The sequence below is a fragment of the Pleurodeles waltl genome, chromosome 2_2 (genome assembly GCF_031143425.1).
Source record: "Pleurodeles waltl isolate 20211129_DDA chromosome 2_2, aPleWal1.hap1.20221129, whole genome shotgun sequence".
NCBI lineage: Eukaryota > Metazoa > Chordata > Amphibia > Caudata > Salamandridae > Pleurodeles > Pleurodeles waltl.
Window position 1 is genome coordinate 644,789,516 of NC_090439.1, and position 18,391 is coordinate 644,807,906.

The 18,391-nt window shown below is 44.4% G+C and overlaps 1 protein-coding gene across 2 annotated transcripts in view; it reads left to right on the forward strand.

Annotated features, from left to right (window-relative positions):
* TGS1 (trimethylguanosine synthase 1) overlaps window positions 1–18,391 on the forward strand; it is a 279,522-nt gene that overhangs the window by 71,680 nt on the left and 189,451 nt on the right. For both annotated transcript variants that reach the window (XM_069220193.1, XM_069220194.1), the window contains exon 5: window positions 5,095–5,215. In XM_069220193.1, the coding sequence (XP_069076294.1) occupies window positions 5,095–5,215 (121 nt within the window). The remainder of the gene's footprint in view (window positions 1–5,094; window positions 5,216–18,391) is intronic.

Here is an 18,391-nt window from a genome sequence, read left to right on the forward strand (position 1 = left end):
AATTCTTGAGTCTGCAGTTTAGAGTCAAATATATAATCTACATCAGTGGCTGTCAAAGACGTAGCCCATTGTATCCATCGCGGGTGTAAAGCTTTCGAATTAGGAACACTCGCTTTTGTAACAGCCTCTAAAGCTGGAATCGGGGAAACGACAATAATGCGTTGGCCCTGGGCAAGAGGTCTTTCTTTAATCACAGCCATCTGTACTGCAGTGAGTATTTTCTCAGTCTGTGCAAATCGTTGTTCTGCAGTAGAATACAAGTGGGACTTGTATGCTATCGGGACTGTCTCACCCTCATTAAAGGTGACATATGTAAACCCAACAGCCCCAGGTATCACCCTGATGACTAAATGCGTTTTATTGTCCCGTGTGTGTAAATGTTTAACTGCTAAGAGATCAGTTTGCAAATCTCAAAGTATATGTGTATGCTCAATCGTCCAAAATCTACTCGAAAAATTCGGGCGAATCAACTCGTATAAGGGTTTTATATGTGTAGCATATTCAGGAATGTAAGTTCTGCCAAAATTCAGAAACCCCAATAATGACTGGAGCTTCCGAACCGTATTAGGAGGCTGCAATTGAGCAAATTTCTCCCAAAAATGTGGCGCTAAGCTCTTGCCCTCATTCGACAACTCATATCCCAGGAAAATGACGCTGAGGAAGGCAATCTTTGATTTCTTAAAATTAAACTTATATCCAATTTTAGCAAACCCCACAACAATGCGTGCTACACGCCCTAGATGTTGCAGAATCTCATCATCTGTCAAATATATATCATCAACATATGATAACGCCTCAGGGTCCAACTCATGCAGAATTTCAGTTACACAAGCTGAAAATAGTCCTGGGCTATTCTTATACCCCTGAGGCAAACGGCAAAACTTTTTCTGAGAGCCAAACGCACTGAAACTGGTATAGTCCCGACTCTCGGGCGCTATATTCTGGCAGAAAAATCCATTCGAGATATCTAATGTTGTTTTGTATTTTTTACGCACTATATTATTCATAAGCGCTGCGCTGTGTGAATTCTGTATTGCATATGTGCGCGTATGTTCATTCAAGTGTCTGTAGTCCACCACTATCCTATATGAATGGTCCGGTTTAGCAACTGGAAATAAGGGATTGTTCATCGGTGAGACACAGGGTTCTATTACACCCTGGTATTCCAATTGTTTAAGAATTTTCCTAACCAATGCCCTTGCTTCAAATTTGATAGGATACTGCGGCTGCGGCTGAGGTTCGCCCTTTATTGGAATTACATGATAAGGTGATTGTCTATCCCACCCCACATTATTTCTATATAGGGCGGGAGCTTGTGCCAGAGCCCATGATTTACTATAGGACTCCGTCAGTTCTCTCGGAACAAGCTGTGAGAATGAAGGTATAATAACCTCCTCCCCAACTGGACAATCGCAAACAAAGTCAGGTGGCCAATCTTGTTCGGCCAGCAGAACGTCATATGATTTTACCACATGGTCCCAAAAGATGGCATGTACAATGCGGTCAATGTCCCCTTCTAATTGCAGAGTTACTTTATATACTCTATCAGGATCAGAGACACGCATATCTGCCGTTTCGACTTGTATGAAGTCATCAGTTGTTTTCACCTCCAGATGCTCTAGAAGACTCCGGCGAACTATTGTGACCTCTGCCGCGCTGTCTAACAGTGCCAACGCCCATGTCTTGTTCGTCAAGAGAACTCTCTTCTTGAGCGGCATGTCGAACTGAGACTGCTGCCACTTTCTTCTTTTTAAATTGTTGCTTTTGTTGAAGCGGTTTCTCTTCCTGTTTAACAGAAACCTCTGTTGAGCGTTGTGATTCCTGTCTCGGTTTCACGTACTCAGTTCTCCGCTCTGACCGCCCACCTCTCTCACTTCTTTTGTCTGAGGAGTCCTGAAAGGAACGAGATTGGCATGTATCAGTATATTGATATCTATCAGGCGTTTTCAAATTATCCCTATTCCTGAGAGTATACCTATTCTGCGGGGTCTCCGGTTGCGGAGATTGACCCCCATCTTTCTTAGGTGTTTGCTGTTTCTTTTCCCAGCGCTTCTTAGTACCCTCAGGCTGCTGTTGTTTAGCATTATCTTTATTATTTTTACACTGTAATTGGGGTTTTTGCGGTCTAGCCCCTAGGCTATCGCGACCAATACTGGAATATGTTTCTGCTATTATTCTCGGGAGTTCCCGCTCCTGATTAATCTGCGGAACGTCCCGAAGACGCATACGCACTGCTAGTGCTACTGCCTCTCCCTTGAGATTACTCAAAATAATAGAAGAAACTGCGGCAAAATTGCCCATCAACTGCATGCCTAAATCTAAGGTGGGGGCAGCCCCATATTCATCTTGAATTTGTTTAAGCACTTCCGGTAGATTAGCTAATGTTGGTGTACCGTGTGCTGTAGTATAGAGCGCGGCAAACCCTGTGCCCCAGGTATTGCAAAGGTCCACTGGAGGAACCATTCCATACGGCAAACATATCGTCAATATTCTATGTTTATCCTGAGGTCCCGCATGGGGAAATACTGCTTCCAGCGTAATAATTTTTTGTGCCAGCCAAAATGGAGTTTCCTCACGTTTAGCCGGTACCTTACCCATAACTTACTGTACAATGGCCGGATTGATACCCGGAACCACTGCCTGTGGGTGCGCCAGAGCAGCACGCGCTGCATTAGTATTTATTGCCTGCATGACAAACTGAACCAGTCTTCTGTATGTAGTTGCTAAATCCATATATAAACGACGCACGTCAGCCACTGCCAAATTAGCAACCGCAGGATATCGTGTGTAAGTAGCCAATAAAGGCCAGGTCGGACCATCATTACTCAGTGGACCTAACCTTACTTGTGCTACTCTGTGTGGGAGGGCGCCATCAAGCCAATTATGGTGTTCTTGATAAGATAAAGGTATCTCTAAGTATGCATATGCCCTGTACTGTCCAGGGACATTCGCCACAGTGTATTCGTGAAAAGTGTTTGAACCCCCATCAACTGCTGGAAATATGACCCAAGAATAAAAAAGTTCTGTTCTATAGGCTGCATGGGCGTCCACCACAAAAGTGACCGGACCCCCCTGGACTGTCAGGCCATGTGCTAACAGATGTCCCGTGAGCAGTTGGGGCATATTAAGCCCTACTTGCACCACTAGAGGATTCGCCATCTAGAGAAAAACAGCACCTGGGCAGAGAAGGCATACCAATAACGGGGTTTTTCCTTTCAAAGTTCAAGCTTGAACAACCGACCACTAAGTAATAGGATGCACCTATCCCGTGGCGGCGGAAATCCTCAGCCCCATGGACGTCTCCGCTTACGGAACCGAGGAGTCAAAATATATATGAGACCGAGAGAGTCAGCCGGACCCAAAAATTGGAGCCTGACCAATCGTTGGTGGCGCCATGTCGCGTGGGCTCTCATTATCCTAAATGAGACTACTGGATTTCTAGGCAGCAGGATCGATCACGGTGTGGGGGACTGAGTCTGACCCACGTGGAAGGAACTCTGTCACCCTAAATCCGGGTTTGCTCCGGCTAACTAGCAGTGCCTCATTTCCCCCAAAGGGAAGAGTTGATTTGTCAGCCGAGTACATGACATCTTTGGAACTTCTCAGGGAAGTCGTGGTCACTCAGATCCAAACCAACTCTCTCATTTACAGTATGATCTCATATACAAATGACAAAGGCAGTATAAGTTTTATATAATGTTTTAATAAAACAACTGCATTTTAGATAATAAGGCATGAGCCGCAATAACCAGAACAATACAACACAGTAGGATTGAAATAGTCACCAGGAGAGTAAAACATAAGAACAACGCTTTCATGGTGTTTACTAGTTTCTACTCTCCCTCTGCTAGTTCTATTTCGAGCACAGCATGTTAAGCTTCTAACTTGCCTTTCTGAATCCCTCAGGAGACATAAGCCCTCATACCTGAGCAAAGGCCTGTGATCTGGTTCAGCATCTGCAACGAGGCAGTCAGCGTCTGGTTGTGGTTCCCTGGTCGGAATCTCCCTCTTGCGTGTATTGGGACAAGGAAGTGTTTTTATAACTAACATGTCAGCGTGATCACAAAATGTCCCTATGCAGGCATGCCAAAGACTAAACTCCTACCACGTCTATCGGCAATGTACCAGACTGTATCCTTGACTGAAGCACAGAGTGAACAAGAATGTGTTATGGAGAACTCCAGTGCTGAAGTAGGCTAAACAGTGTGATATGAAATATAAAACAAGACCATAGAACTGGCTATTTGAAAAATAACAGTACGAAGCCAAATAAAAAGCATTTAGAGCAAAGTGCACAGAGGCTCTAAGCTGCGAGCAAAGGAATAAAATACATCCAGGGCAAAATGCACAAAGGCCTAAAGCCTGAAGCTAATGCGCAAAGGATACGTAAAACTGACCACACTACAAGAGGGTGCGTTGGGAGGCTTGGAGGGCCTTTGTTGCTATTTCTGTGGTGTCTCCTAGCAAAAGTTGATCAACACTCACAAACTCATGTTTGTGGTTATTCACCAATGAATTTCAGACAGGGTGGTTTCCACCCCTTAGTACGTATAGAGATTTACTCCTGGCAAACGCAAAGTGTTTTTGCAGTTTGGGACTGGAGGGGGAAAGTTCCCTTAACTGATTGGGTTAAAAAGGGATTTGTTTTTCCTCAGTGGAAAAAACATATTCCCTGTGGGAAAATAAGTTCAAATTCAGTTTGGGAAAACGTTTGCTTGTGGAATTGTACTCCTATTACAGTTGGCTTCTAGAACCATTCAGGCTTTAGATATTCAAGAGTGCACCTTAAACTATTTCAGAATTAAAAATAATTTGAAAATGTACTCCTTATGTACTAGTAACCCTGTGGAAAAATTGTCAACTTTGTTTCAAGTTTTGAAAAGTTTATCTGTAGTAATCAGCCTGTAGATTATTCAATAGAGGGGTCAGTTCATTAGTGAAAGATACATGCATATAACATGAAATTAGGATATTCGTTTTGCCTAACAGTAGCTTACTCATAAGTGTGAACATATATTTATTAAATAAAGTCTGTATTGTCTTAATAATAGAAGTTCAACTTAATTGAAAACTCATTGCACTCTGCACTTTCAGGTGCACTGGATTCTTCAAATACCAGATCAGAAAACAAAGATGTATTGCTGCCAAGGGATAGAGGAGGGGATGACGAAGAGGAAGAACCACCTGAATGCAAGCAAGCGAAAATAAAAAGGAGGCAAGTAACAGGTCTAATAATGTTAAAGTAGTGTGCATACTTCTGTCCTACCATTTTCCTAGAATTGCTTACTTATAAGATATTCTGCACAATTGTATTTAATTTATCATGTTATATTCCAGATATTATAGCAAACTATACTGTTTTGTAGGGCTGACCTAGGAGTGTAAATAAGTAAATACAAACGTATTACATTCAAAGAGTGGCTTTGGGTTGTGTCATTTCACACTTTTATAGCAGGCGCACAGCCACCATGTGCAGGTGGTAGCATGCTTACATTTATGCCTAAACATAAGGATATGAAGGAAAACTGATCATAGTTTTATTCTGTTTACTGGAAAGTGGAGGTTTATCTCATCAGGTGGCCCTTTATTTTAGGTGTGCGTGAATACAGCATAGGTAGAGCCATTGGAATTATTTACTTTTTACAGTAACAGCATTTTGTGCATAGTTATGAATTAGTCACATTTGCAACATAAGCCATTATCTGCTGCATGATAGGCAGATTTTAACAAAAACAATGTTTCTAGCTCAAGTAGATCAAGAGTTACTAAACATGCAGCGACGAGTACTGCCACGCAGCCCTATGCAAAGGTTGACTGGTCCCTTTTCCATTGCTTATTGTTGTATTTCCTTAAAGTTGGACTAACGAGGTGAAACCTTTATTGGGACAGTGTTAAGCTGTGTAAAAAGGACAAAATAAAGAAATAATGGTACCATAAAATATGCTGCATTATGCTGCATAAAATGCCTTCTCCTAAATTAGTCAACCCTGGCACATAATTTGGTCCTTCCAGCAGACCTGGCATAGAGAACAGCTTTCAAGCTCAGTGACTAATCAAGATTAAAAGGGAAAATGTGGTAAAGGTTTTAGAAGTTTTGCTGAGCAGATGCATGGATGCACTGATTATGCTGTGCATGCAAACATTAGCTAATTATGCTCAAGGTGAAGTTATTATATGGTAAAGCTAAGTAGTCTTCTCATGGTATAACCACACAATACCCAGTAGTGTGGACCTCGAATTCACTGTCAGCAAACCCTAGCTCAGTCCTGATAGAGTGGCAAAGAGCAGTCAGGCTACTTGGAGGAACATGTGTAAAGCATTACACATCACCAACATGGACTATAAGTAAATGACATGGTTCAACAGCAATCTGACACCGATTTAGAACATTAGATTAGATTTTAATGTTAATTTACACACCAAAACAAACTTTGTAGCTTTTGAACAACCGGAGTTGTGAATTTTTAAGTCTTTAGAAACTACATTACTTTGTAGATTTGAAGTGTTTCCATTGAAGTAAATGGGGAACATAGCAGTGTTCACTCGGGCACTTGTAGGGTGAGTTCCGACTAACCCACGGGAACTTAAGGTTCAGCAGGGACCTAGACCAAGATTCAACAGTCAGACTTTTGTTACCTTGCCCTGGGAGTCCGTTCCAGAGGTGACTTGGCTGTCCTTTGTGCTGAATGGTCCGCAGTGGCTGGTGCGTTTTGCACTCCGTTGCAAAACTGGACTTGGGGTTGGACTCACACTCTACCTTCAGATGTGGAGGCTCTTGGGGGGCGGGGGCAGGACCATGAATCTACAGTTGGATCTTCACCACCTCATCCGGTGGCTCTGGGTGCAGAGGTGGCTTCTAGCAGTCAATTACCGAGCTGGTCGTGCCAAAGATGCTTTGATGCTTGAGTCGAAGTCATTTCCTTCAAGATGCAAAACCACAGGAGAGGGGTTGCAGGTGACGTCGGTCTCCTTGGTGGGAGTGGGGGTGCCCTGGAGTCAGTGAACGTCGTGTGGCTGTTTGTTTTTGGGCTGGTGGCAGATAAGCCTTGGTAGCTGCGGGAGGCACGGGCTTTCTGGAGGCTGGAGGTCGTTTGGCAGGGAGTAGATATTTCAAACTTGGCATAGGCCTCACTCCCACTCTTTAGATGCTGGCCACCAAGTTTCTTTAGGCTCCGACACACAGAGCCTGTCGGGTCGCTGTTCTTCGATCTCAGCCCACCTTTACTCCTGCAGTTTATGGGGGGCTGATACCACGAGTCAGGGAAGTCTTTCTTGGATTCTCGGTGTCCACAGGAGTCCCTCTTGCTGGGATCAATGAATCTTCACCTCTGGCACATGTCGGGCACGTGGTTCCAGTACTGGTCTCCTTAGGTCACTCTGTGTCCTTTTCTTTGTGCTGGGGCTGTAGTCCAGGACCTGTTGTTGGTGCGGATGTTTCTTTGTGCTTCTTTCTTCTTTTCCAGGTAAGATCGAAGTTCTGGTGCCAGTGGAGCCTTTTAAATTCTATTTTAGGGGGCGTTTAAGGGTGTGAGGGACAGTGGCCAATGGGGTACTAGTCCCTACGGCTAATCCGTCCTTAAAGTAACGACTTCCTGTGGGAGTATGTCACTCTTCTACCCAGAACCAACTATTCTTAGGGTCTGCCAAGATGGCAGAGCCCTCCCTCGGCTGTGCAGACCTCCTAGCCCACCTACAAGGTGTGGCTAGTCCTTTGGAGGAGTAGGCCTTCTGCATAGCTAATTTTCTGACTGCCTCTCCGGGAAGGGCTTTGTATTTCACTGGGGGGGGCACAACAGCTACTTGCACATCAAAGGCAGGGGAAGCCTTTGGGGCTCACCGCCTTGATGCTTATCTCAGTAGCCAGCCTGAATGGAGGAGGTGTGCCCTCCTTCCTGCTCAGGCCCTTTGTCTCAAGTCCTGCCAAGGTGATAGCACCACCAGCGGGAGGTCAGACTCTTATCTGTGGTGGCAGTGCCTCGAGATAGCCTGCCAAAACAGTACAGGGCTTGCTAACTTAGTGGGCACCGTCTAAGGGGTCCAAGGGTACCGGCTGGGCATTTGCTATTTAATCCTAAACATGGGCATCATGTTCAGGGTTAAAAAGCACAGTGTTTGATTTCAAACACACCGGAATTCAGCCGGGCCATTGCAGAGCTGGATATCTGAGCAGTGGTCAGATGCCAGCCCTTGTTATTCAATGGACTGCGGGTTGCTCAGGCCAGCATTGCGTTTTAAATGCAGGTACAGGGGCATATGTGCTCCTGCACATATGCTGTCACTCATGGGACAGTGCACCCTGCCCCCCCTGGGCTGGGGGGGCCTGCCTTAGGGGGTGACTGACCTGTCCATGGGCAGTAACAGGGATTCTGCCTGCACCTGGTGTGGGAAGTGTCTCACTCGAGTAGCATGGCTGTTCCTGCAGACTGACATGGCAGCACCGCAGTCTCTCTTTTACTTGGGGTACTCTAGGTGGTACAGTCAGTGCTGCAGCCCTGGTGACCCCCTTTACCACCCTGGCCCTGGGTACCGTTTACTACAGATTTACAGGGGTGCTAAGGCCCTTACCGATTGACCTATGCAATTTGACCTACAATTTAAGACCGTTTAAGAGGAAGAGCATTGATACTGGGACCTGGTTAGCAGGCCTCAGTACACTGACAGGTCAAAAACAACAGCATCTGACAGCAAAAAGTGGGAGATGGCCGTCCAAAAGGGGGCACTTTACAACATGCTGTTATGCATGATCACCTCACATTCATTCTAGCAGCCCTTTCTAACACTTCTGTCAAAGTATTGCGGAGGTGTTTCAAAAAATGGAGCCTGGTTTATGAAGGAAAATGTCTGAGTCCACTACTGTACATCAGACTGTCCTACAAAGGAAACATAGAATAATGAGCTTTCTGATGCAAGTGAATACATTGACAGGTTGGAACAGGAGGCAGTAACAAACCTTTCTGGGGGGGTGGATGTTATTCCATTGACCCTCCACAGGCTGACAAAAAGCAGTAGTGCTCATCTCTCACCCGCAAGCCCTGCCACAACTAAGACTGACACACAGTACAGTAGGTTCCAATCAGCCACTACCATGTTTGTCCAGCCAGTGAAAGACACAGACAGCTGGTCTGGGTGCCATAAATCAGACAACTGAGCTGAACTCTCCGATCATGCCTTAAAACTTACCCCTTCGCACTTTACACTGGAGGATAAAGTCTAGTTTTTGTGCGTGCAGCTGCCTAGACTGAGGCACAGCTGTAGGTTTGCATTAGCAGATGCCCACCATCACAGCTGTGCTAGCATCCATTCTATGTCATCAGATTGTGACAGTTTGTGTTTCATTTGTAGTGTGGGAACATGTGCTAGGGCACACTACTGCCTGGCACTGTGATACACAAAGAGCAAACAGGAGTATGTTTTAGTTCATAGATGTTAACGAGGAAAGAGCGACCTTTCACAGTATACATGTGATCATACATCACTGGTATCTGAGGGAGAATGAATTGTAAGAGGCACTGGGTGGGCTATAGCTGATGCTGCCGAGAGAGTGATTGTGCCGGGGTTGCAGAGCCCAACAGTGTCAAGATGATAGTGCGATTTCAGACATTGCAGGTATTCTCTTTGCTGGCATTGTATTGTGAACTTGTGGCACAATGTTTATGACCAGGCCTATGAGGTTTCTTTTCTCTGTCTCATGCTGCTGACATCTTGTGTGGAACATAGGTGCTTAATAACTACAAAAACTATGATACTAGGAACAGTGCACAAATATGTTTCTTTTGTTATCTCCTTAGTGAATCGGGATCATTTTTATAAGCAAGCGACAACTGGGTGGTATCAAATAGAGGCTTATCCCAAAGGGTACCAACACTGCCATGCATAGTGTGACAGAGTTCTGGGCAGTCCATATTAAACACTCATTATCTTTATCATAGTCCTGTTCCTTTGCTAAATAGTCACTTAGAAATCTGAAAACCCTTATCTGTCTTTGGTCACACAAAGTTGACAAGTATGAGGTCACAGTTCTTATTATTGTAAACATAAGGACAGTGATTTATTTTTTGTTTTAGGCATTATGAACATTTCCTCTATGTAGTTGTATTAGCAGCTGCTTGCTGGGCATGGGACTCATTTTGCTGTTCCTGATACCATCACACCAGGTGATGCCAGGGCTCCAGAGAACACCCCAAATTACACTTGTACTAATTGCCAGATGTCTCCGGAAAACCCTTCTGAATTCTGCTTGGTGGTCAGAACTTCCTGTTTGAGCCTTCAGCAATCAGAAAATCATGAAAATGTCTACTTTTTGTAGCTGCTGTTTCATGTTCTTAGGTTTCTATGTGCACAGTGTTTCAAAGGAGATGGAATAAGTGGACTACGTTAAACCTCTACTTTTCAATATGTTTTGTGAGGTTTCACTTTATTGATCATTATACCAGTAGAACATAGTAGGTTGGTGGGGAACCATAATGCAAACATATTGCTTTATATGTGGATGCGTATCTGGGCTAGCAGTTTGCTCCTTGTCGAGCAGGTTGCCAGCTTAGTGTGCTGCAGACCTCAACACTGGGCAAAGTCTTTAAAAATCTAGATACCTTTGCCAGTGTGCAGCCTTGTTCCGACATGCATTCTTTACAGTCAGCAGTTGTTATGCCACTTCATTAAGGTCCCTCATGATGTGATTTCGTCTTCAGATGTGATGTATGAGGAAGGCCAAGAGCAGATAATAGGTAAAGTTTATGATTGCTTACTTTTGTCCAAGTGCTAGCACTTCTTTCCCTAGAGCCCAGAATGAACAACCTTTAGTTATGGTTAATAAAGTGGTATCAGAGTGTATGGCCTTTGAATGGAACTCAGCACCACTTTCCCCAGAACGTGCCGAGTACAGCAGGCAGACATGCGCAGTCAACGTAGGACACGAGCATTGCCGTTTGCTTGGGTCTTCCAAAATTTGTTTGTGCTCTGCAAATAATTTATATCATAAGGCTTTGTGAATTCCGCCAGCTAGTAGCTGTACAACAAAGCAATAATTTGTTGCTTTATTTATGTCAATGGCGATGTGAAATGTAATGTCATTAGTGAATTTCTCTGATGTCATTTGTATGTTATCTGTGATATCATTTTTGAAGTCATGAGCAATGCATTGGGATTAGTTTTAGTTTAGCAGATAACCATAGCTGATTAATGTTAGTGTTTCTTATTTTTAGATCATGACTTCAACTTCACTTCAACTAAAGATTTTGGGGGAATTTTTCCGTTTTCCTTGTAACACGTGCCATTTTATTATGTAAGGAATGATGGTTTTTTTTAAATATTTTTATTGCAATATGCAAACAAACGGTTATTCACTACAAAACATAGTGGGAGATGCATGTGCGTTCAAATACGCAACCGTTAATTCAGCCAAGATACAAGCATTTGACAATACAGTAAGTGGCATCACAGTGTAGCTGGCAGAAGCTGCCGCAGTGGCTCTAACATACTAATACAAACAGTGATAGATGACTGTAAGCTGAATCCTATACAGGGATTCAAGAATCCCCTGCCACTTCCATCCCATCCACATTCAACAACCGGACTGACACCAGTCACACAGCAAGGCCATGCACATTCAGGTAACAGCAGCGGGGTCCAGGGGCAACAGCAGCACTTTGTGGCCAGTGAGGAAACCCCAGGCGCACCTCCTCAGCCACAATCTGTCACAAGGCATCTACTCTGGGGACGCCAATATAGCATCCCACGCAGGCAATACCGGAACCCTTCGCACTTCTGAGTTGTTTCCCTCTCCCAATCTGCCCACTTCACAAGCTCCTTCCCCCATCTGTACAAGTAGAGGCCACTGGCAGATTTCCAGCTCATTTTCAGCTGTCTAAGGGAAAGCATAAGCGCCAAATCCACAAACATGTCCGTCATCTTTTTGGCCACGCTGCAATTGTGTAGGCCCAGCAAGCACAGTTGTGGAGTACAATCAAAGTGCCTATCTGTGGCTCCACAAATAACTTGCACTACAGTAACCCAGTACAGAACCAGTATAGAACAAGACCATACCATGTGATAAAATCTCACGTCGTCCATGTGGACTGTAGGACATGCTGATGCAGTACCAGGACACAATGCATGTAGACGTCTGGGAGTGAGGTACGCTCTATAAAGATACTAAGACTGTATGAGTTTAAACCTAGCATTTCGGGACACCTTGAGGGTGGATCCAAGAGTCCTCTTTCAAGCTCATTCATCAAACAAGGGACCTAAATCTATCTCCCAATGCTTGCACAGCTGACTTAGGTCTCTTTGAGCCCCCTTCAACAGAGCCCTATAAAGTAATGTGATCACCCTCGTTCTCGCCATTATGAGTAACAGATAATGCAGGCATGCATATTCAAGTGGTTCTGCGATACCCCACTCCCACCACTCACAAACCCTGCCCATCAAAGCACCATGCAGCAGGAAGTGCCCCGCCGGGATGCCATATGTCTCCCTCAGGTCCAGAAGGGAACTAGCTTAAATTTGCACCTCAACCATGGCCTATCCCCTTTTATGTTTGGATGTTCCTATTGGAGCAGGGTCAAGGGGAATTGTCATATGGCTGGGTCCCGGCTGAGGTTGCATGATAGGAGTAAATTGATGGACTGGAGTTCAGCCCAAGCGATTGCTAGTGGCTGAGATCAATTCAGGCATTGGATCCACAGCCTTGTTATTGTTGCAGTTGCTGTGCCTAGTGTAATAGGTGTGTCCCATGCTCACTGTGCCACTGGAGTCATGCTCCACCAGATTGAAGACCCCCTAGTATGTTGAAAGTGGTCTTGAGTTACTTGTGTTTTTGTTCATTGAGAATCTGGCTTGGCAGTTCGGACTGGACTGTTCCTTTTGGAGTCAAGGTCAAGGCGGTTTTGCATATTGCTGGGTCCAAACTAAGGTGGCACAGTTGGCAAAAAACATGATGGACTGCAGTGCGGTCAGAGCGATTGCCAGTGGCTGAGATTAATTCAAGCATTCCATCCACCACCTTGTTGTTGTTGCTGAACTTCATTACATAAGCCATGCTATAGCAAGAAAAAATGCCAGGTGTGCCTGCAAAAGCTTGCCAACCAATACATCCTAAACGAAAATCTCCTTTTAGCTACATTACATCGGCTTACTCAACAAACCTTGAAGAGGCTTAAACATGGAGACATATCCCTAGGAGTTCAAGTTCCAAACGGGTGGAATATTCAAAAGATGACCTTGAGGGCATTTCAGGAAACGCCTCAAAATGGAGCTATCCAACTTTGCATTTGACTAGACTTCAAAATTCATGGGAACCTTAGGAGAATGTCCGAAAGTGGTCAGAAACCCTTGACAGCATTATCCAGGGCTTTCATTTTTAAGTGTAACACACTCTTTCAATTACATTTACAAAGCGGTAATTACAACGCATCTGTCATTCCAACGAATGCATTTACTAGAAAAGATTTTTACCACAAAAATGCCTTTACCATGAAAATTTCTTGCTTAAGGCATTCTGTGAAGTCTTTCTAGGCTTAACACTGTCATCTCTAATGTAAATTAGGTACCGATCATAGTTGTTTCATTTGCTTTTTATAACTTGTCTAATTGTTTTCACAATACATGGTAGGTCACACTGCTTTCTCTTCCCGCCTACTAACAAATTATCTCTTGATGAGTCTCAATCACTTACTGATAATATGGCGCTTGTCTGTTCTGCAGGCATATAACCATGTTCCTAACAACAATATAGTTATAAAAGAGGTGACTTATTAATATCTCCTAGGGGTTATAGGTGATGTCCACATGCTGGGCGAAAATTCTCTCCTTTGCCCCATCCCTTAGAAGTGTTAGACAGCACTGCATCTTCACCCAGCAGCTCACACATTGCAAGTTCATGTCCCACTCCAGTTGCTCATTGCTGCTCCATCGATCTACTCTGCACTATGATTATGAAAGTGATTGTCTCATCATCACCACACCCTAACCTTTAGGTGGATTCCATTCCTGGTGCCCACATTTACCAGTTGTCACCCATGCTTAACGACCTTCTTCTAAATTCTGTGAGCCATCTTTCACCCCAACTAATGTGCCAGTATATCCCTTCCCTCCTTTACTCCAACTTTCAGCCAGTCTGGAAGTTTTTTGTGAAGGGTAAGAACCAATGATAATTAACCTGCCTGGATTACAGTTCTTTCATCGTTGACACCACGCCTTTATTGCTGCTCAAAATATTTTGGGATAGATCATATAAAACTGGACCTTGCAGCATCTGTAGCAGATGGGTTCTTGTTTTCTAGCTTTTCTCATGACCCAGTTCTTAAGATGAGACAAATACAGTTTTACAAGGATGTCCCTAGCACCGCACTCTATGCCTTCAGGTATTTTTCCTGAGTCCGGGTGCTTTTACAGAGCTGATCTGGAACAATGACTCATCTTGCAAAGTGACAGAGAAAAGACCTTTCATGTGTTTCACGACTTACCCTGTTTGTGTTTCTTTCACATTGCGTATATAGATGCCTCTTGTGGAATGAGCCTCACACTTGTTATGCAGTTCACAGAGGTGGTAGTCCACATGCACAAGGATCTTTGTTTCATCGTTGTCCATCACCCAACCAGAGATTATATATTTTTCTTGTTCCTGTGTGCCCTTTCGCCGATCTGTGTAGACATGTCCGTAAACCACTTCATCATGTGTTTTTATAGTTTTCGTTTACAGGTAGTTCAGACATCCCAGTAAATGTTCCTGAATAAGCAGTGTGATATCTCCTTTCATTGATGTAATTTCTGTCTACTCAACCCTCACTGGACATTTGTCTTGGGTAGTACAGGTCCACCTTTCCTCATTGGCTTCTAAGCAGGATTTAATGTTTATTTTTTCACTTTTCCCATGCCCCTCTTCTTCATGGGTGATCATTCTACTATAGAGATGTAGTTGTTATAGCTAAAGTGAGCAAGAAGCAGCAGCAGTCCACTCGCAGCGTCCAGTTCAGAAAACAGAGGGGTATTCTAAAGCTTATTCATTCTCACTCATTTGCTTATCAGTAAGGCAACAGGAGAGTATGCTATGCATTTCACACATCATATTAGAATGCCATGACCAGTGATAGCCTGTGCTGTTTAAAAATAATACCCCCTCCCCTGCAAGTGGATCACGGCGTGGGGATAAAACATAAAGGTATGGTTGGCACTTTGTAACTGTGTTCCTTAATACATGGCCTTCCTTATCTGTCTTCTCGACAACACTGGAACCACATTGCGATGCCTGGTTGATAGCTGTTTAATTGTGCAGTATGCCAAATGTGAACTGTCTTTGTTTCAGAAAACAGACCCAGGATAATTTTTCCACACTGTTAGAAACTGGGTTGTTGGTTGACTATGGTGTGACCCATTGTCAAACAGTAACCACAATCACAGTCGGGGTAAGTATCAGGCAAACCCTAAATTAACCTTTGCTCACCCTCTGGTAGCTTGGCACCGAGCAGTCGGGCTTAACTTAGAGGCAGTGTGTTAAGAATTTGTGCAAAACTTCAAATAGTAAAACAGTTCAAACACACAAAAAGATTCCACACCAGGTTAGAACAATAACTCTGATTTGAATAAATAAAACAAGACCAAAATCCATTAAGTAAAACTTGAGTTAAGAATTTTCAAAGAATAAACTGTAAAATAGTGCTTAGAAACAATAACTGCCATTTGAGGATGTCTAGTCGAAATGAACCTGGACAAAGTCAAAAGTTCAGGCCCACTGCAGTGGTTTGCGGGCCGGCTATAGGGACCAAGTTGGGTCTGCTGAACCAAAGTACCTTAAATCCTGGTTGCAGAGCATTGCGTTGGTGCTGAACCAAACAGTAAAGATAATGTTTCGCTTTTCTTCACACAACAGCAGTGATGCAGCGAAGTTAAGGTGCAAGCTCCTGCTGCGTCAACATGAAGGATCCAGGCCCTGGGGCTTGAGATGGAAAGACTGGTGTAGAGGGTGCATTGTGCAGTTGAGGCAATGTGTCAGTTCTGATGAGCGCAGGGGCTGCGATTCCGAGATACAGTGTTTTCATAGAGGCTGCCATTCACAGGGATGCGAGGGCCTTACACTGGGAAAAGCGTTGCAGTGGTGTTCTTGATGTGATGTGCTGTCTCTGTTCCCAGCACCAAAGGTGATGCGCCGCAGCAGAGGATGCAACGGTTCCGCTAAATCAAACACTTTAGGGCACTTCCAAGGGTCCTGGACTGGGGTGGCACAACTTGGCAGGGCAGACTCACAGATGGCAGGGAACAGGTGCAGGAGCAGAGTCCTTGAAAGTATTTTAGGTGCCTGAGACTTCGGATCAGGAGACCAGCAAGCTAGCCCTTGGAGTCCCTCTGGGATCAAGTGATGCAGGTCCAGTCATTCTCACATGGGCAGGGCAGCTCAGTAGGGCAGCTCAGCAGGGCAGGAATCCAACAAAGCAGCAGACCAGCAGAGTGACAGTACTTAAGTAGCACATTGGTCCTTCTTCCTGGCAGAGTAGTCACAGGTCCAGAAGTGTACTGAGTTGGTGGTGACAGAGGTCCAATACTTATACCCAGTCGGGCGTTTGAAGTGGGGGAGACTTCCAAGACAGGCCTTTGAAGTACACAGAGTTCCTGTCTTGCCTGCCGTAGCTCCAGACTCACTACAGGGTGTTATGCAGCCCTTTGTTTGGGAACAGGACAAAGCCTGTTCAGGTTTAAGCGAGGCTATGGCTCGGTCCACTCTACCATCCTGCCAGGATGGCCCATCAGGTCCCACCTAAGCTCCTATTGTGTGTGGCTGTCTGTGGTCAATACAGAAAGCCCAGCTGTCACCTACCCCAGACAAGTGATCTGACACGTGCAGCAGGCACCACATGGCTAAAGTAAGAAAATGCCAACTTTCCAAAAGAGACATTTCTAGAATTACAGTTTGAAATCCAATGTCACCATAAGTTGCGATTTTTAAATTGCGATTCCAGAGACCCCAAACTCGAAATGTTTATCTCTTCCAGATTGTGAATTACACATATAAAATGTAATACGGTAATCCCAATGTTATCATATGGGAGAGATAGGGCTTGCTGTAGTGAAAAACGACTTTGGGAGTTTTTCTCTACCAGGACATATAAAACTTAATAGTACTTTTCCTGCTTTTGAAATAAATTGCACCCTGCCCTCTCAGTAGTCGAGGGGTGACTTATTTGTATTAAAAGGGGAAGGTTTGGGCCTGGCAAAAAGGCTATTTTGCCAGGTCAACATGGCATTGTAAAACTGCACATACAGACTCTTCAGTGGCAGGCCTGAGACGTGGTTAAAGGGCTACCTAACTGGGTGGCACAATCCGTGCTGAAGGCCCACAAGTAGCATTTAATTTACAGGCCCGGACACATGTAGTAAACTTTACTAGGAGCTTATAAGTAAATTAAATATGCCAAATGAGGATAAGCCAACATTACTGTTTTTAGGGGGTTATTCAGCCCTTTGTGTGGGGACTGGACATGGGGAGAGAGCATAAGCACTTTAGCACTCGTTAGCGGCGGTAAAGTGCACAGTCCTAAAGCCAACAAAAATGAGGTCAGAAAAGTGGGGTAGGTAGGCAAAATGTTGGGGGGGAAGGGCATCCTAAGACTGTTAGGTCTAACACCCACTGGTTGCAATGCTATATTCCAGGTGATCTATTCTTATAAGATCTTGAAACACTACAGTCCTCTTTCAGTATGCTGGGAGAGAGCGCCAGCTGCATACTCAGCTCCTATCTCTCATTTCTGGCACTCTTGAGCCAATCTGGCACATACACAGCTCTACACGAGGCCTATAAATACTAGTCAGGTCTGTATCTTCCAGTGACCTGCCTGTCAGTGGGGCAGTTGCCAAGGCATTTCCTCACCCTAAGGGTTCTGGGTTCTTAGCTGTACGGCTTCAGTGTTTGCTATGTGAGCCCTCCGATTCCCCCTCCCCCCCAGGCCCTAAACAGTTTCAAGGTGCACACTGTTTCTTCTTGTCTGAAGATTTGCATGTCATAAAATTACTAAGATTACTAACTTTCCCTCCCTCAACATTTTACAGTTCTAAATTAACTCAAGAAATGTTTTGTTCTGTTCCTTCTAATATGTTACATTTTAATCCAATAGAAGATGTAAATCTGTTATAGTTCTAACCCATACAGAATGCTTAGGAATCCTAGTGATGGCATACTGTGTGACATTAATGGCTTTTTTTTTCTTTCAATTCGCACTCCTTAAATGGAGTAGCTGGCTTTCCGCCATTGTTCCTTGACCGTTATCAAGCTCTCCTGCCAGTTGTACACTCTCCTTTTTACCAGTGGTTTGTTTTTCACATTTCTTTCCAGCCTATGTTGACTCTGAGTCCCCAAGGCTAATATAAGGAAATAGGCCTTTTCTACGAGGTCACCCCTGATTTT